The sequence below is a fragment of the Melitaea cinxia genome, chromosome 3, assembly GCF_905220565.1.
Source record: "Melitaea cinxia chromosome 3, ilMelCinx1.1, whole genome shotgun sequence".
Classification (NCBI taxonomy): domain Eukaryota; kingdom Metazoa; phylum Arthropoda; class Insecta; order Lepidoptera; family Nymphalidae; genus Melitaea; species Melitaea cinxia.
The window spans coordinates 10,582,337-10,604,002 of NC_059396.1; the positions used below are offsets into that span (position 1 = coordinate 10,582,337).

The following is a 21,666-nucleotide window of genomic DNA, read 5'->3' on the forward strand; positions in this document are numbered from 1 at the left end:
CATTCAAATTTAGCCAAAAATATCTTCAGACGCATTTCTGTAAATTAAAAAAATTGCTTGGAATAAATTAATAAAAATCTAAGTCCAAATATATTCGAACGTCGCACAGTGATTTATTTTTATAAACTACGAAGTAAATTCGATTTGAGTAATTTGCATTATAGCAATTATTATTTATAATATATGCTTGGTACTTAACTCAAGTAAAATTTTGACTTTTATTTAGAAAAAGAAATTAAGGCTCTTCTCGACACATTTACAAATTTGTATATTAAAAATCCTATTGGCTCAAATAATCGGAACGCTTAGATACAATGTCATTTCTACACCAACCATAGATATATCGAGTAAAAGTAACTTAAATTATTGTGATGTTTTATAAACTTACCTAAACAAGAACGTACAAATAATAGTAGCGAGTATCCATAAAGTTATTCTTAACGAGGTAAAACCGTGTAAGAATTATAATAATATTTTTATACCCTAAAATGCATAATTAATGTTTAGAATACTGACCAATTCCGTTTAATGAATTCATCAAAAATAAAATCGTCTTTGGTATCTAGATTAATAGTGAGATAAAGCTTTACAATATCCGAAGAATGTAGCAATATAATGTTAAAATTCATTCCATTTAGTTCGGTACGGGGAGACGACGATGGTGAGCCAGGTGATGGTATCCGAATATTTAATACCGATTCCATAAAGTACAATGTTGGCCTTGTTAGGTACATGACGACGTTAAAGAAAATAATAGTTGAGAATTAGTGAAGTCTACGTAACTTATTGAAAATATTGGAAGCATATTTATTGGATTGTTAAAAGAGCATTTAATGCCGTCACATAGTTTTTGACGTCTCGATATGGACAAAATGTACCCAGAAAAGGCTATATTTTTTACAGATTTATATAGTATAAAAATATGAAGACTCGTACTCAATCACACGTCCATTGCACGAGTTGAACAAATTGGCTATCCAAAATTTATTATAGTTAACAAGCTGTAACAATGCATGCGTGCCTGATAATAAAGATAAAATATACTTAAGATATTTTTCAATACCATCTTTATGAAGAGACTATGTAATTATACATGTAATATAAATAACGATTAATAAATAGTTTAAAGGATTCACAACTTTTGTACTGTCTATTGTTTCTGTTGGAGTGAATTGTTGCTGTCTAAATTTATAATGAAAACATGTTATTATTTACATCGAATTCAGGAGAGATTTGTAATTGATAAAATAAATCTAGATGTATATATATTAATGTATAAATCCAACAACGCCGGATAAAAAATCTTTATATTGTTCAAGAAATCCATAGTTATTATTTTGTAATAATATTACAGGCGAAAGGTTAAATTAATAGGATTTTATAACATTTTAAATTGTCTATAACCTTAATATTGGTTAAATGTCTTCCAAACCATACCAAGGATGCTATTTCCTTATGTTTCTACGAGCGTAGGCGCTAGTTACAAAGAAAGTACATCTTTTCATGTATCGAAAAGGAACGCGTTGTACATTTCGTATGTTGCAAAAATTTTTCATTCGATAGACTTTAAGTGATTAGAAATTATTAAAATTGTTATTATAATAATACAATAATAAAAATTAAACTGAAGAACTTTGAATGTTGGTTTAATCGGTTGGTTGATGATGCAGGTGCGATATGCAAAGCACAGCGTTTATATAACTAACGACTACGCTAAACAGCGGTTAGTCCGATAAAACTATTTTTTTATTATTTTTCAAGTCGCTTGCAATTTTGTTTGAATGTTCTAAATATTCATTTTTTTGTAAACCACGTAGTGGCACAAATATTAATTATAACGTTATTGGTTAAATAATAATCAACGAAAGAATATCTTATAAAAGATTGAATTACATATTCATAAATGGATTAAATTGTTGGATTGGGCTTATTGAATTAAATATTAATCGTACGCAATTTGTCTGTATACTTATTACCTATTAAATTCTTAGATTAATGTTAACATCTCGATATAAAAGATTTGTACCTCATTTTTAATGTTCGAGCAATAAGTCGTAATGGGTATTGAAACTTGAAAGTAAATCTTCGTTATCTTTTAACACGTCAAATTGGTCAAATTGATTAAATCTAATAAATTTCTGTTTTAAAATATGGGTAGTATATTTTCATTAGGCTGCTATTCTGATGTATTATAGTAAGATTTATGGTAATTTCTGAACTATTAAATACTTTAATAAAATCATATGTAAGAATATGATATAATTTAAAATTAAAAAAAAAATTGTCAAATAAATGGAAACGTTATAAATGTATAATTCGAAATTTTATGTAAGATTGTCGAAATAGTAATTATTTTTGCATTAATATGTGTTATGTTCCATATCACAGAGTAACGATTACAATACAATAATAGGGTCCAAAGTGTCCATCCAATGTTACAGCAAATTAATAAAATTGGACTGTTTTAAGAATGTGATATATCGAGGTTTATTTATATCGGTCTCTTTACTCTGTGAGGAGGAATGTAGGGAATGAAAAATATTATCAAAAATAATCGAAGAAACATTGATGTGTACGGGAATCTTTGTTTCGAAGGGAAAACATAATTAGTGTAACATTCTATTATATCTTTACGAAATTTCTTACTTCTCTTCTATATGTTGATGTTCTTAAAAAGATTTTATGTAATTTTTAATTCCTCTGTAGATGATAATTTGTGATAAATATATTTATAGTCGGATGGCAGTCGCTAACACAACGAGGTAATCGTATTCCCGTACAAGATTGATTTTATTTTTTGTATAAAATCGTGCCTCTTGTCTTGGCCTGTCGTCTGCGAGCAGGGGTGTTGTGTATATTTTTAGAAATAAAATTCAGTTTAAGACGTTGTCTTTAAAGCTAATTATGTTTTTTCCAAAAACGATTAAATGATGATCAAGTGGGCCAGCGGCAGAAAGGATTATTGCTAGTATATGCTTATTTCTATAATTATATTAAAAACGAATGTGTTTGACACAGCGTTACGGGTGGGTAATATTTATCAGATTTAAGAACTAAGTATGTAATACCCAAGTCTTGAACAGACTCAAACTTCGTCTATGTTGAATAGAACTAACTAGTCTTATCGTAAGCCATAATCTTTTTTGCAGATGGCCGTTAAGTCTGTGTTATTAAGTTCTTGAAATGTTAATATAAGAGCTCTTTTGTGTTGCTGTGCATTTCATAGTATTGTATGTATGTATGTTTATATATTGTAAATAGCTAAACATATATTTTTACGACTAGAATACACAACCAAAGTTGTTATAAAATGTGGTTGATTAAATATTAAAATTGATAGTTATGTTTATTTTTAGTATACATTCAACTAAAAATAAAAGTTGTATGGAAACATCAATGTCTTGTTTAAGCCTTCAACATGACCGCCCTGATATTAATAAATACGAATTTATTGTTTACTGTAATTCGAAAAATATCAAAACATAAAAATTAAGACGTAATATGATGATGATAATAGCATGAGTAGCTTACTGTTTTTTGTTCCTACTAGCTTGCTCCTGGAACCACCACAGTTATTGTCAATTAATGAAGCCGACATTACAAATATCTATAAGGTATTTGAATTGTAATAATTTTATCCATCGACAAAAGCAGGCGTTAAGAGTACATTATTTTTAAGTTGTATTTTTTGTACATTTTAGATTCGAAAATATAATTATATCTAAATAATAAGTAGTTTGATTTCTTATAATATCCTCCTATCATCTTATCTAAACCCGTGACGTGAATGCTACTAGTTGAGTTTAGACGAGTAATGGTTATTTGAAAAAAGACTATTATCGTATTAAATGGATTATTTTCTCTATCATATGTCGTTGGAGTGCTATTACCCCCCTCGAATGGCTCTTTACCTTTGGGACTGTAACAGGTTGACCTGATGAATTTTCATTCGCACGTACACGTTGACGCGATAAAGTCAAGCAATACATACTAATATCTAATACCATTAAACGAGCAATTCTTTTTTATATATTCTGATGGCGGGGTTCACCGACTTTTAAAACAGCTGTTTATCAGTTAAACAACTGATGAAATCATTTTTTTGTTCACTATACGTTAACCAGTGTTTACAGCCCTTAAACAGCCGATTACTATAACCGAGCTCTACAGCATTGTTTAACCGTCATTCAATGCCATATTCGGACATCTGCTCAACAGATTCTGCTGTGACTTTACAGCAGTTGCAACATTACGTTATTAGTTGAAAGTTTTTGATAAGAGATAAACACGCAGATAAACAGCATAAAATTACGTTCAGGCCATTTTCCATCCAAAAAGCTTGCCTTTTTAATGAAAAAAGCTGAATCCCCTTATTGTGACACATGCGGCCTGCTAGACGATGTACACCACATACTAAGTGAATGTTATAAATACGAAACGGAGAGAAAATCATTGATGAAACGATGGGTCAATATAATGGGGCTGGCATGTCTGTGTAGACAAAAGTCCCTAAAAAAATTAAAGAATTAAAAAAAAACTGCTCTGGCTTCGTCGTGACTTACAATGAGTTGTGATAAATGTTTATTGCCGATGGTTGCGAGGTTTAATTCACACTCGTGGCGCATATTTGTTAAAAAAAAAATCGTTAATTGTTTTGCTGTGCTATCTCACCTAGCACAAAGCGAACCGACAAGGGGTGCTTTATCGTACCTCAAATATATTTATACTAGCTGCTGCCCGCGACGTCGTCTGCGTGAACGCTATACAGCACCAAAAATATCTACGATTATACCTTTTAAAATAACATTCATTTACCCGTTTCTTCTTTACATTTCATATCTACAGAAAAATCTCATAGATGGCGCTGCTTTAAAATTGTCTTGTCTACTTATATTCATTTAATTATGTTTATCGCCTTAGTTACTTATATTGCGTGATTTTTATAGTGTGAAGCTAGCTTAGATAGCATGGTTATTAACATAATAACAATAACATTCAAATATGCGTCGTTAAATTACACGTTGTTACAGAATACGTTGAGAAAATAAAGGTTCACTGCTCGTTCCCTGTAGGTGATAGCGTGATAATATGTAACCTATATGTTGACCGGACTTCTTAATAATATTCGTGCCAAATTTGAAGTAAATCCATGCGGTACTTTTTGAGTTTATCCCGGACATACATACAGACAAACAGACAAAAATTCTTAAAACTATATTTTTGGCTTCGGTTTCGGTTGTAGATCACACCTCAAGTATTCTTTTAAAAAAATATTCAATGTACAGTTTTGACTTTCCTACCATTTTATTATATATTATATAATATATATGGTATATATTATATACCATATTTATTATATGTATAGATTATTAGTTATATAGCAGTTTGACATGACAATAATTGTGTTTGCTCGCAAACGAAAAAAAAACCGACTTTAATTACATCGACAAGTAATACAACGTAGATCGACGAAAAAATAGTCAAGCAACTACGCGTTATCAAAGATTACTCAAAAAGTAGTTATCAGATCTCGATAAAAATTATATGTGACCACATGATAAACATCAGCTTTCGATTAAATTAAAAATTATCAAAATCGGTACACCCAGTAAAAAGTTATTGCGGATTTTCGAGAGTTCCCCTAGATTTATCTGGGATCCCATCATCGGATCCTCGTTTCCTTATCACGGTACCAAACTAGGGATATCCCCTTTCCAACAAAAAAAGAATTATCAAAATCGGTACATCCAGTAAAAAGTTATGCGGTATAATACAACGTAGGTCGGCGAAAAAAGCGTCAAGTAAAAACGCATTATTAGATATAACTCGAAAAGTAGTTGTTAGATCTCAAATAAATTTAAATGGGACCAATTGGCACACACCACCTTTCGATTAAAACAAAATTTGTCGAAATCGGTCTACCCAGTCAAAAGTTCTGATGTAACATACATAAAAAATAAAAAAAATAAAAAAAAATACAGTCGAATTGAGAACCTCCTCCTTTTTTGGAAGTCGGTTAAAAAATACTAAACAACGGTCAGAACCTTTCAGACAAAAATTGTTTTAATATAAAAAGGTGAGGGAAGCGAAGGATAAAGGTAGTTTGGTACCATTGAACGAGTGTCTAAATCTAAACTCTAAAGCTTGTAATAATATTGATATATTTATTAAAAATCATTATTTTGATGATAGTCACGGCAAAATTATTAAAAATAATAATTATTAAATAAAGTTTATTGAGGTAGTGTACAGCAAGAAATATCTCACTTAAAATTTGGAACAGCCTGAATGATGAACAACCTCTGCCTTACATCAGAGCTAAATAATACTGCTCTCGAGTAGTGCTGTGCTCCTCTGGTGAGGAAGGTAGGATTCCTGGAGAGTTTCGGTGATAGGGTCGACTACCCGCTTGTAACGCTCCTGGTGTTGCAGGCGTCCATAGGTTATTTACCACCTTAGTTGTGTAACAAATGTTAGGAAGTAGCTCTTATTATTATAGTGTTTATATAAAAATACTATAACCAGTTATATATAAAATTAAATATTCATAACTTTTGAAGACTAAATATTTCGACGTATACAAGGACAGATGCCTTAGCTAAATCATTCATAGGAAAGAACATGTAACAAAAACAATATGTAATATGTGTACTCGTATAATTATTGTCTCCTAAATAATCACGTCAACTTCAAAACTTAAAGTAGGGTAGCCTACATCCGTTGAAGATTGGTCTGCTTAAAAATGAATAATGTTATATTTTAGAAATAATAACTTTTTATCTAAATGAGGTAAAGTTATTCCCAGTTGCTAACAGCAAATGTACATAGCGACTCTTGTTGTGCGGCGTCTCGTATCAATAAAATATACCTGATACGGCGACTCCTAGTAGAATCATATAAGTTGCAGGAATTACAGGATAAAAAAGACCTAATATTTCATATCTGGTTTTACCTTTCTGTAGTTGTTAAGATGCCTTAGCCTACTTATAAAACAAAATAAGTTCGCAGAAAAAAACTTATTCAAAGTACCTTGCAAATTTTAGGTGCCTACCAAATTACTTATTACATACCTAATGATTATTTTTTGAAAACTTTTTAACCTTTTGACTTTAACTTTAAACGTCCTTTGAGAGACGTTTATTACGTCCTCTGAGACGGGTATTAAAAAAATCAAGGTTTTCTGTGATTTGCTGGTTTAAAAACAAGTCGCGGAAACTTAATAGTAGTATTAGGTAAGTATATTGCGTGTGCCAAACAAGCTAAAAGAAATGATGTGGTTTTTATCTGTTATAGTTTCTGTTAATTTCTATTTTATTAACAATAGTGACTTGAACTCGAGTTCACAGAGGCCATCAAAGCGCATTAATGCTTGTATATTTCAGTCAAGTGAGGTGTTCAGCCATAGGTAGTTGAGCGTGTGTCATAAAAATATATTACAAAGATTATTTTGTATCACTACAAGGATGGAAAATACGCTTTTAATTATCGCTATAATAGTCTTACTATGGATCGTAATGTGCAACAGTTTGAAACGTACATTTTGCAAATTTATACGAAGAGTCGTTTACTGGTTTCGAAATTACCAAAGTGTGGAAGATTTAACTGGGGTGAGTTTAGATTAAACATTACTTATTAAATTATTTCAACAATTTGTAGAATTGCATCTTTTATTTCAAAATAAACCTTTATATATTTATCAGTGACTTAGCGGAAAATATACCGAGTATTTTTAGATTTGCCTAATTAAACTTAGCGAATTAAAAATATACGCAGTAAGTTAATAGAATGAGAATTGATTTACATGGTTTTTTAATACCAAATATCAAACAGGCAAAAATATTTACAGCTTAAAATGTGCATAAATTTAAATATTTTACTCTTGGTAGGCAGGTACCTAAATAAAAAAGCATGATTACTAAGCAATAAATTTTCCACTTAAATTTACAAAATATACTTGCGCACGCGAAATTAGAAAAGTAGTTGATAAATCGATTTGAAATTTTAACAAATGTTTGAATTTTTATTTCATTGTAAGAGTAGTACCTATATACTATAAACATTTCTTCTTGAAAATTTCTTTGAAATTCTTATGGAAATAGGGTTTATTTGGAATAAACCAACTTAATTGTGCCAAACATATTATAATAAGAATATAAGCAGTCGCCACATCGAAGCAAGGCCGAGGTATGTTAAGTGTATTTTTAATGAAGTATCCTCTCGAGTTTTATTTGTAAACATACTCCGTTTTATTAGAATAAAGTTGTGTTGATATTTATTTTGATACACCTAAAACTATAATGAACGATTTTCTTTTTGGTATATAATTCTCTAAAAAGCTTTGTTCGTTTATCTCACACATTTTATTTTTCCTTTTGCGGACTGAAAAATATTTCGTAAGAAATTATAGGTACTTATATATTTGAATTATTAGCACTTTTTTGACGTAATTCAGTACTTGATATGCGTTAATGTTAATTAAGACTTATTAGCGAACATAGCATTCATAGCTAGTCTATAGCTAAGGTAAATTAATTGACGAGGTCAAACGAAAATGTTCTGTAATTGCTCCAAATTCATGTTAAATATCTGTTGTATATGTACACACACATACATTTTAAATAAACACATAAATGACCCATATGGTACACAATTGCTCAGGTTATAATTATATAATTAACAGTTTTATTTTTGTAATATGTTAATATTTTTATAAAAGTTATTTATTTTTTAAGAAATAGGAATATCTTTCTTTCTATTATTTGATATTGATTAATATTGTAAGCCTCGGTGGATGAACGGGTACCTGGTAACACGGGACACCACCCACTAACAGTACACGCTACACTTTTTATTTACCTTTGCGACTTCTTTGTTAAAACTTAATACTATCAATAATAGTATTTTGTATTATACAGTCTTCAATTTTTGACATAATAACTGTTCCGCCTTTTATTTAAATATTTTTTGTAATACAAGCTAAATTTGAATTTTGACGAACTTTGTAGTTATAATTATTTTTAAGTGTCATGTACCTACTGTTTTAGATATCTCATGTAATCATATACCTATAGTATAAACTGCCTCTCACCGTTGTTAGAAGATTGGATTGTAAGTAACGATTCAAACCCGACCTCACCATTATCATCATCACTTCAGCCTCATATAGTCCACTGCTGGACATAGGCCTCCACAAGTTCGCGCCAAAAATGGAGTAAACTCATGTGTTTTGCCCATACATAAAACCACTAAATCACTAAAATATATTAACAGTCTAGACAATTTCGTGAACCTATATCTAGCAATATGTAAATAAAATTGTTAAATGCTTAAAACTCTTCTTTCAAAAATAAAAGAGCTCTACATCAAAGAGAAAATGATTGTTTTTCACTACAACATCTATTTTGTTGAGTTTACACAATAGATCGTAATGTATCATTACTTTTACTCGTGTTATAGAATTGTACAAGAAAACAGTTTATAAAGTTAAAGTAATATATATATATTTTCATTTATTGATTTTTTTCATTATATTTTGTTTGTTTTACTAAACCAATATGGACCTTAGTCTGAAATAAAGAGTTATTGTTGTTATTATTATTATAATAAAGGACAAACTGCTCGGACTAACGTAGTTACGTTTAAATAGCTAAACAAAAATACAAATTATATCAATATTCTGGTGAGTAAAAGAAAACAACAACTAATTTTTATTACTATTCAACGTTTCTTACTAAAATCATACATATTTTAAATTTTTATTAAACTTTCACTTATTAACTTATTAACGAATGCCAGACACTCGTTATTTTATAAAAGCTCAAAGTGTCTCAACGCATGCTACCAACACAGGTAGAAGCAATGACCTAATATTAAGTTAAACTCATAGTGGCTTTGGCAGATACCAGCTATCAAAGGCGTACAAAGTGGCACCTAACTTCCGCCATTTCATAAAGCTTAACTTTTTAATATTTTGTTCGAAGTAATATTAGAAATCACGTCAACCATTGCCTCAACTTTTGCTAACTTAACTTGCGTCATTGTATTAAAGTGAATTTCATCTATGCTACTCGGACTAGACAAACATTTAAGTCGGCCGTGGGTGCGGGTGCGAAGCAATTTCGTACGCATTTGATCCAGGTATATCCAGGCCAAAGCAACTATGAGTTAAACTTCACATTTTGCCATTCCGTCACCGGTGTTCGGAGCATGCGCTGATAAATTATCAGTTTTTATGCAATGACCAAAGTCTGGTCCTGTTGGGCTCTTGATCTATATTGTACTAATGAAATCCATGGTCTCTTGATTATAAAATGTAATAAAAGTTGTGAGAAGGAAAAGCGAAAATGCTTCAAAATGACCCTGAGCATAAATTGTAACTCTGTATTGTCTTCTTAAAAAAGGGAAACATGATAGGCTCAGAGTAATTGCCTATTGTCGGTTACTTTTTGATTAATTTTCATGACTGATTAATTCAGCCTGTAACATTCCACTGTTGGGCATAGGTCACGTTCTCCGTGTAGGAGAAGAGTTGCAGCTTATTCACCATGCTTCTCTACTTCGGGTTAGCGGATATATTCTCTACTATGAGTAGCTATTAGTTGTCTACGATAACAATCAGGATCGATAGCCTTACTAATGATAGACGTGCTTTCCGAGGCACGATGGGGAGACCCATCAAGACATCCTAACCGGAAACGGATATTTGTACAAATACAAAAATCCATTCCGAGCGGGAAGCGAACCCGCTACCGCCGGTGTCTAGTACACGCATCATTACAACAAAGCCGTTGTCTTTGACGAATATTTATTGAATTGAAAAATAATCTTAAAATACATAAACATTATTAACAATTAAATGACTAGTCAGTAGTAGTTAGTGTGAACATGTACCAATTTTCACCTTAATTACGTTATATTATGATAATTGTTTGTTCCCCAAATAAAATAAAATAATTCTCTAATAATAAATAATTTCTTCACTGATCTTTATGAGATCAATGCTATAATAATACCTACCATAAAATCAAGGATTATTAGTTCCCTAGTAATTTTTCAATATTTTCCTGTCGCTCGATTAAAAATCGTATTAAAACATTGTTATCAACATTTTTCATTAATTACTATTATTTATTAATATAAATAAGAAATAAAATCGATTCTGTTTGTATGCATTTTACTCAATAAATAATACTCACTACTTGTAAGTCAACGGGTTATTTTTTATCTTCTATACACTCTATACTCTACTGATACCACTCTACATACTACCGGTGGTTACTTCAAAAAATCGCTTTGTGGTGAGTCTCTATGTCAGAAAAATAAATAAAAAATGACTGTTTAACATTCTTTTTTTTTGTAGATTGATATCTATACTTGATGTTATTAAATAATCTAAATAAAAGGCACAACATTTCTAGCAGTAAAAGCATACCTGAATGAATTTATTCAGTTATTCTTATAAATTTTTTCTCAGAAGTTAAGCAAAAGATTTTACTTAATTACGTATATGCATATATACATCTCGAGCTTTAAACAACTTTTAATGCTTTGATGTTTTGGGCGCATTACAAAAGCTGATATAAATATGTATTGTTAGAACGTGATGCTGGTATACATCGCTTTTATTCGTACCTCACGCATATTACGTGCGTTAGGCAATTGATACGTCCGTCCCGAAGTTGAAACCGGGAGTGTTTGGGTTTCTTTTATGTAGTTCACAAACGCTGTGTACATACGAATGATGCTAGTGTGAAGCGCCCTGGAGAGCTGTAGTTGGGCCTCCCAGTCCCTAGCCGCGCGGCCTGCCGTTTACACGCATGCGTGCGTCTTTCTATCCTGTTGCACGGACTAGAAATGATCGTGCACGGTTAAGTAATGATAATACCAACATGTTAAAGTTTTGTTAATAGTAAATAAAATAAAATTACTATGTAAATACTTACAGTTTTAAAAATATATTTTTTATAATAAAACTGTGTAGTTGGTTGTATTTCCTATTAAAAAAGAAGAGAAGAAAGCTGTTCATCATAAAAATATGCCCTGGACTTGTCCGTGGTCCCGTGATCGGCAGCGCTCGCCTGTGATCAGTACCTCCATCCGTCTCGATTCCCAGGTTAGTTACTCAGGTACTCTTTGCCTACAGTCAACTATTCTGAGTCGTTATTATTTCGTGTATTTAAATGTTTCCTAACCTCCTAGAAAATATTATAAATTTACTGTTGATAAAAATTATACTTACAATAATGCATATTTGTATCAATTATGCTCCAATCGAAAAGAAAAAAAAAATTCCTTCTTTATGTCTGATTCATATCAGGTTTATTATCTTTAGGTACACAATAAAATTGTTATTGGTAAATATCAACAATAATTTTGTCTGTCTGTATCGCTGTTTTTCGGCTTCATTAAGAATCTCGAACGATTTAACTGAGGTTAGGGCACAGCAGGAATTTCCTGCTCAAAATATGGAGCAGCCCGACTGGGGTAGTACCTCGACTTTACAGAAGACCACAGCTAAATAATACTGTTTTCAAGCAGTATTGTGTTCCTGTTGAGGAGTAAGGTGACCAGAGCTCCTGGGGGGGGATTGCGGATTGGGTCGGCAGCGCGCTTGCGATGCTTCTGGTATTGCAGGCGTCTATAAGCTACGGTAATCTCTTACCATCAGGTGAGCCGTACGCTTGTTTGCCGACATAGTGATATAAAAATAAATCTGCTGAAAAATTAAATGTGATATTCGTGATCGCGGAGGTCTAATCTAAAATTTAGTGTAGATTATATTATGATACACCGTCCAGAACTAGAGTTCTTACTTCATACAATTGTAGTGAAATCGTAACGAAAGTCGTTATCTACACACATTATTTTCTTACATCTCCAGAGTACGACAGAAGACGGCAACCAAAAGAATGAGTTTAATTTATTTCAAAAAATATTTCTTCGATCTATATATATGTATATAAAAATGAATTTTTGCCTGTATGTCCTTTAAAGAATCGTAAACTATGCATTTGATATGTTATGATCTTCAGCAAAGTGTTGTGCATGAGCCCACAAAGGTTTATGAGTTGGTAGGACAAAAAAAAAGCGTAGCAACGCGCGCAGGGTACAGCTACTTCTAAATATTTTAGTATAACAATGAATATTAAAATAAGTGGTCTTTTTACATTTCTATATTACGAATCAAATCACGAGATGTCTTATAATATTCGTGGCACGTAAAAGAATATAAACTTGATGAATTTATAAAATTGTACATTTACCATAAAATTATCAAAATAACTATTATAAAATTGTGCTAAAATATACAAATTTTAAATATATAATAAGTCGCGGTAAGTTAAGTAAACAGGCGCATCACACACATCTTAAAAACTCTTTAACGTTTCTCTGTACATATTCGATCGTTGTACCATAATCTTAGTCAAGCATAATTTGTAGATTGTGTATAATGGACTGGAGTGTAGTATGCATGTTAATGATATATCCATAAAATTTTTGATTACCCACTAAAAATGTGAACAAATGGACCAATTTGTACCTTTTTAAGCGTTTCGTATGCGACAAGAGATTACCACCTACAAACGTTTTGCACACAATTTCACTTAAAAAAAAAAACAAATTTTTTCAAAATCGAAAAACATATTTTTTTTTTTTACTTTAAGGTAAACATTAGTCGAATGTAATAAAACGTGGTTTAAATTATTTACTAATAAACAACTCTGACTTATAAGTAGGTACCTACTATCTTTTGCATAAAAGTAATGATTACGATTTCGTGTGGTTTCTAAGCACCGTTAAAAAATGTGGGAGTTTAGTTTTTACAGAGCATCCAATTTTGTAGTTACTTACAGAACACTCTTTGACGTAGCATGCGTTCGTAATTGTTCTTTTTTTTAAAACAAAAGTGTTGTTTAAATGATGTTTTTTGTCATATACGCAACACGAATAAAAGAAAATATATTAAATTTACGTGAATAATGAAAACATTTATTTATGATATTATAGATATAATTAATGCATCTATAATCTCCATAATATAACTGTCGCACTCGGTATTCGCTTCTAAATTTCAAAACCTTTTTTTGATGAGACTGGATCAGCTGCTGTTCACCTCAGTTGTGTGGCGGCGGTGCTCTGGGACGCTCGTAAACGTAATAGAATACTTTTCTAAGCCGGGACCGTTTTTAATTTTTAGACCAGTGAATGTTTTGCTTCTCGTAATGAATTAAAATTTTAATGCAAGCAATTTTAATTTCAAGTTATTAAACATAAAAATTAAATAAACGTGTTTTGTTTTGGGAATTGAACCAGAATTCACTGAGTTAATATTTCAGTGTATGAAAATGAATAAAAATGCCTTGGAATTGTTTTTGGGGATACGAGTCTCCGCCGCCACTATGTCGCGTGAGTGGACCATTAAATTTTATAAATCAGGTAACTATAATATTTATCTAAAATTTATAATTTTTAAACATGGTTTAGTAGTTAGTTGTATTAATGTTTACTAGAACTTGTAAAGCAGTAATAATTAACCTTTACTTCAGTATAATCAATAAGCATTGCACGTACCGAAACTACGAACATGTCAGTATTTTTGAAAGTATTGAAATGGCTGGAATGGAAGTCTATAACCTGTAAGTGTCCCACAGATGGGCATAGGCTTCTTATCCTGGAAAGTATAAGATTGGCAGCTTAATTTGTTTCACCGTTCTTGAAATTTACAGACAAATTTTAGTCTTGAAAACATTGTCTCTTTTCTCGTCCTATCCGCTGAAATTTTTTTTTAATTTAAAAAAAGTAAAGCGAGATTTGATGTTTTTGTTTATATTGTTCTTGTGAGTCTCCACTCGTGCCTTGGAGAGCACGTAGTACTGTCGGTCCCGGTTGTTATCATACGCTTGATAGCGATCGTTACTAGGATTAAGCTTTGACGCTTTTCCTACTTAAAGATAGAGGCCTATGCTCAGCTGTGGATTATTGCATGCTGAATCGCTTATCATGTAAAAACCTTATTATGACGTGTATACCTACTATTTGATAAATGAATTTTTCTCATTACTTTATTATAAATGCTACACAATGAAAATTTATTTGTTCTTGTAAAATAATTTTATAATTTTTGGTATCGTTAACGGCTTCATATTACGTATTTCTTACATGCTTATATTACAACATTTAAATATGTATTTGTGATAGTGTTTTAAAGAAATTTTAACCCGTTTTTCCCACGTCAGTATCCTTCTTTAACGAAGACAATGAGTATAATTGATCCCTAGTAACTTACGTACATCGCCGGATATGTTTTCTCAATTGATCCAAGAGTACTTTTCCCATCAAAGTTATGATGTTTGCGCTTCAGTTAAAGTACATGAAGTATTTATTATAATTGTAAACGTATACCTATTCGTGAAGTTATTTAGCTGTTAGGTTGATCTGTTTCTCTTCCATTTCTTAATTCATTTGAAAAATAAAAATTATAATAATACGTGGTACATACAGTTTTAAAATATTGCTCGCCAGCCCGTTCGTGTACACATCGCAGGCCACTTGAAGGATTTAATCAAAGTCTGTGTAGTGTATATTTAGGTCAATAAAAGGATACTTTAATATCTACTATAGCTAAAGGGTTCCCAGAGAATACTCGACCATTTGTAAGCGTGGAGTGTATGTTGCGTAGCAGTATTTAGGATTTCGTGATCAAATATGTCTTATAGAGATTTACCTGGTTTTTTTTGTGTAAAAATGTAGAAAAAACGCTTGATTTTTTTAGTAGTTCATGTATGGTGCATCTAAGTTATCCTTTATTATTTAATATTCCAAGCTATTTGCTTTGCGTGTACTTGTATCGCCGCTATTACTAAGTTTTTTTTAACAATATACCTGTGTGTTAAAATAAATATGACCTAATTGTAACTACTAATAAATTACCCGTTATCAAGAAGGTTCGCGTACCTATACCGTTTAAAAAAGTAAAATAATGCGACTCTATCTTTGTGCTCTACATCTACATATCTCTTATTTGGTTATTTTCGGTAGTTAATATTACATTTTTAAACATTTTAAGTATATTAATACGTACAGAATGCAACAAAAGGAGAATCTTTTTTCGTGATATCTGATAACGGGAGTTGTTTTTAATCGTTTAAAGGTTATCAACAGTCGTATTGCAATAAATTCATGAGAATTGTACAAGTAGTTTGTTTGCTTATGTCATATCTAAAGATGTATGTCGACCTAGTGATATATTCTGTTGAAGTTACTATTAAATTTAAATTTGATATTACCAGTTACTTTCGAAATGTATAAGTAGAAAATACATGCGATATATTTAGTATTGTTTTGTATGTGCGGCGTCATTAACTTGCCTCGGCTAGAGTTAACGGTAGAATGCTAATGTGATGATGTGAGTTCGGTACGTTGTCACATGCGCACACGCAGACCTAGAGTTTCCGAATAGTTGCGCAAGAACAAGTGCGCCGCCTACAAGCCTTTGCCGCCGACGACGCCTCTGCGGGCAAACAGTATTCCAAGTTCAGTGTCACCCAATACAAATAACTCGATATTGGGCCTCAACCTCTATGAAAATAAGAATTCATTCAAGAGTTTTTGGGTCAAATATACCAGTCGTTGTTTCTTTGACCATTATGTAAATAAAGCAGCTCACTGTAAATTAGCACTTATTACCGTTTGTTGCGTTTTCTTATGGGGAATAGTACATTTACTACACTACTTACATTACATGTGAGTTGTGACTATGTTTTTTAGGAAGACTAATGTGCGTTCATGTCGGTGAATGAAAGAGAGATACAAAGACGTATAGTGGAGATAACGTAGTCATTGTATTTAGATTATTCGCCTATATGTTATCTATCCATGTTTTTAAGTTAATTAAGAGCAAATGTGCGTGAGGCTTCGTTCGCTTCAGTGTTCTGGACAAAGGGCCTTTCAACGGGCGGTGCTTTTGACGTGTCCACGCAATTAGTTAATGTATAATTTGTCTGGACCATACACACAGGTATTGTTCTAACTTAAACAGGGAATCACGATTATTCTTAAATTGTTATAATTTTAATTATTTTACTTCAAAATTGTATCTGAGCTTGTTATAACGAATATTACGGTCACACAATTCCTCTACTTCGATAGAAAAAAAGGTGCGATCACATAATTCCTCTACTTTCATCGTACGAAATAAAAAGAGTCCGAAAAATGAAGTACATAGTTTCTTTCGTTGTATATTTATTAAGAATCGAGAAATGGTAAGACGCTTAGCATATACGTTTTATTCATAATAACGTACTGATAACAATGAATAGTGGGTAGACGAACATGAACGACGTCGGTATCTTTAAGAATGGATATACACGATGATTTACGATACATTCCTTTAGGACGGACCTTCCAAGCTCCAACGCTGCGCTTGCGCCGTACGATGGGAACGAAATTAATCCACATTCGTTCGATGACTGACAAACCTTTTTGTCACACTACTTAACCATTGTTTGAATTCCTTAAGCCGTTTGGTTTAGACTTTTTGAACATGCATTAGTCATCAACTGATATAAAAGGTAAAGGAATTAGTACTAAATACTTTGTAGGAAGATTAATATTCAGCTGTACTTATAAGTCGGTATTAAAAGTTATACCTAAAAGTCGCGTTTAGGTTTAAGAAGCCTCGTAAGCAACATTGGCAAAACGCCAATGCAATTGCAAAAGCTACTTTGTTGTGTGAATTCAAAGAGAATCGAACATGTAACAAACTAAGCCTATTATTGAGTAACTATCGTGAGAAACCCCCTGCGTAGAATAACACATTTTAGGGTCGCCTGTAAAATGGCGTCGTCTGATGATATTTGTTTTTCGTATTCCCATTCAAGGCGCTAATTGAATAACAACTAAGGAAAACGACGACCGTTCTAGTGAAGTGGTGAATAAATTTCTATCAATGTGACGACGTTGTGGGTTCGATGTTTACACCTGGAACCGTATATTTGTATATTGTTTTGTAATGTTTCCGCGAATTTCACTCATTGTAATGAAACAACTTTTTCGGATTTTATCGCGGTTTCTTAGATTTTTTTACATGACCGACATTTAAGTTCTTTACAGCAACCATGGTCACGGGAGGAACCTAATAAAACGCGATAAAATCCGAAAAAGTTGTTTCATTATAACGTATATTTCTATTTTATACAAATATTTGTTTCTGGTCTGGCTTCCTGTGGGTTGTCGCAAAGTACGTGCGAATTTTAATTACTAATACCTATAATTAAAAGTTCAACCATTGTTTATATAAAAAGTGTGTGCACGTCACACCCGGCTGAAATGAAACTTTTTAAAGTACGCTACGAGCGATTTTTTTCACCGAGAATATTAAATACTGTGTAATGTATTTTATCTCATTCTCTTCTATACATTTCTGTGTTTGTGTCTCTACCGTGACGCATTTTCATGTCATCGACTTTCAAATTTTAACGATTCTAAAAGTTTAAATAAAAAGTCTGTAATAGTCCAAAAGCAATTTCGGTACACTTTAATTAAACTCGGAAATGTTAAACTATATTCATATTTATAAACAGGAATGAAACCGATTCGGACATATTTATGTTATTTTCCGACCTAAATGCGTAATTGTTATTGCAACCGGATGTTGCACAGTACAGGAACTGCCTAAAGTGTGTTGAGAGCTGACCGGAAGTCGAGTCGAGGGGGGCAGCTCGCAGGTACTCAGCGATGCCTCTAATGAACGGGGCAGGAGCGGCTTTAGGCTTCATTATGAATAATGCGCAATCAGTTCTTACCTGCTGGTAAAAACTAGAGAAATCGTTCAATTACTAGTCGCTGCGTTCAAAGGAGCCGACGTGTTTTGTGACGTTCTTGAATGATTTATAAATAATATTAATAATAAACACGTCTTAGAGACTCCATTCTATCTTTCCTTTGCTTTCTTTACCTGAACTATATGTTCAGGTAAATACCTGAACATATAGTTCAGGTAAATGGAAGTTTAATTATTTCATGTGTCAATAAACTTTTAATTTTTTAATAATAGCTGAGTCATTATATAAAAAAAGTTTATTGTAATGAAACTTTAAGTTTTGGACTGATATTTTTAATACATTGCTGTAATTCATCTCGTCATGCTATGTAATTTCGTATTGAGTTACGAATATGTCTAAAGTTTCTTCGCTGAAATTTTAACTCCGACCACAGACATCATGTCTTTGCAAAAAATATCACGCTTCACGAAACATGCCAACCAGCTGTCAACCAGCGCTCGAAGATGAATAAAAACTTATTACCGACTGTAGTAGATAGCATATTCTCGAATGTTCGATTGTAAATAGACATGGTTGGTTAAAGTAACATAAAACTCGAATTGTTCTTCGCCATGAATCAAATTCGTTTTGAATGGAAGTCATAAAATTAAATTTATTCCCTTATTGGTGCACATACAGCAGACTAAAAATAACTACGACCACCTGGTGCACTCCGCTTTTAAGTTAAGAGTGCAGCAACATAATTTATGAGATTTAAACTCCACACAATGTAACCGCAAAATAACCCTTAACTATTTTTTCTAGTGAACAAATTGTCCCCGCGTGGCGGCGTCAAGAGTAACGGACTAAGACTAGGACAAAGAGTTGTTTACTTTTAAAAGGGGTATATAACAAATTGCTAAGACCCTCATCAGAATATCAATGAAATAAAATGTACTCATTGAGAAACCTTAGAGTGTATTGCGTGATACAAACGTTAATTTAAAAACTACACATATGTTATACACTTAATTAGCATATGTTTTATTCTTTATATTTAATCAAAACTGTATCTTCTTAAAGTAATCTAAACCATCGATCGATAGCTATTATTATAAATTAGTAAATTCTTCGAAACGACTATTGCACTTGCAACTTGGAATCAATTATCTTTTGTATTTTACAAAACAATTGTAATTTCGTTCGTAGTTTTAAACCTTATTATATTCAATTATCATAGTTTTTAAACGAATTAAATATTTTAAAAATACTATAAATCATAAATTCGCAACGTGGGAGTTCTTGCTAGATGTTAATCGGATTTTCTCTATGAATTAAGTTGATCGAATTCCCTTCAAGAAAACATTTAGCCACATCGACAGACAAAGACCTTAACTCACCCTTTTTATAAAATAAATGTATACCTACTCTATAATACTTACATTTCACTGAGAATATACGTTTAACTCACAAACATAAAAAAAATAATGAATGTATTTTGAGCACAATATTACGATATTAATAAATAATGTCGATATAAATAATGTTTATAGTGTTCATTAATTTTATTACATAGGTATATGTAATGAGGATCTATACCAGTGTAATTAAGTTTTTTTTTAACTTACTTTATGAGTTTTATAGCAAAAGTAGGCAGTGTTTTTTTAAATGTTAACAGATTCTATAACAGTGCCTTCGTTGATTACAAAAGTCTGCCTTAAAAAAAAGCTTACACAGTATAAAGAAAAAGTTTAGCAAATTGAAACAGGTTACTTAAACAAATTGCGGCGACTAGCGGAGTTGATAAATTCTCGACGGGATTAAAGAACATATTACTCGTACATCTTCACTGTCATCTTCACAAATTTTGTTTTATTTTTAAGATACTGGACATAGTCACATTATATTAGGTGTGTTTACATTTCAGTAAATTGTGAAAAAAGTCGACATAAACATGTCATTAATATGAACCAGCAACAATTAGTTTGTAACAATAACTTAAAAAGGCATAATTTTCGAAAAACAGGTTATCCACTGTATACTTTATAGAGAATACTTTTACTAAAATTCTTTAAAGTCATTGTTGGTACACTCAGTAAGCCCCCTCGAGTGCTGGCGGGCGTGACTTATTGGCGCGATGGCAGCATAGCTATCATCAGCACCTTTTCTCTGAGTTTCGTTGACAGTTTGACACCGCCATCAATTAACTTTTCAGTAGTTTATACAGCAACATAATCAAAAACATTCTTTCGCTTTAGTAATGCGTACTACGAGGTGTAATTATTAGTTGATATTTTTTTTTGGCTCTCAACCCAAAAGGTGCCAACACGAAACTCACCATGAAATGCTCGAGAATTTCATGTTTCACTGCCCAATAGCCACATCATGATATGTCTTGGCCAGATCAATGATACGAAATTGTTTGTCGATATCGTAACGAGCAAATAAACGCGCGGATTGTTCATAAATTGGCCAAGATTATTTGATCATATCGTAAAAACCTTTGCAATTCCAAAAAAAGAATATCTGTTCTGAGTCGAATCTCAGAGCCCAAAACCTCCATTATTTAAAATATAATTAAACTAGAATTTAACTTTAATAACTAAACGTGTCTATTAAATGAATCAAACTCTTAAAACTAAACATAAATTGACTATACTTCTAATATTATTAATTACTAATCTTAGATAAACAGCTTAAAGCCATTTAAACTGGCACTCTCAGCGTCACTGAGCGTCAGCATCGGTTGTTTCACATGATTTCGCTCCTCATATTTTTTTCATATCACGGACTTTTTATCGTTTTTAAGGAGTAATCTCAAAATCATACTTTTTCAAAATACTAAACTTTAGATAAAGTTTTATTGCTTCTGGCCTATTCGGGTAAAAATAACTATGTACGATCT

The 21,666-nt window shown here is 31.8% G+C and overlaps 1 protein-coding gene across 1 annotated transcript in view; it reads left to right on the forward strand.

Annotated features, from left to right (window-relative positions):
- The first annotated feature begins 14,119 nt into the window (after positions 1 to 14,119).
- Positions 14,120 to 21,666, forward strand: part of LOC123669453 (tensin-1) — a 108,940-nt gene continuing 101,393 nt past the window's right edge. The window contains exon 1 of the mRNA XM_045603058.1: positions 14,120 to 14,436. Coding sequence (XP_045459014.1) covers positions 14,356 to 14,436 — 81 coding nt within the window. The 5' untranslated portion in view covers positions 14,120 to 14,355. The remainder of the gene's footprint in view (positions 14,437 to 21,666) is intronic.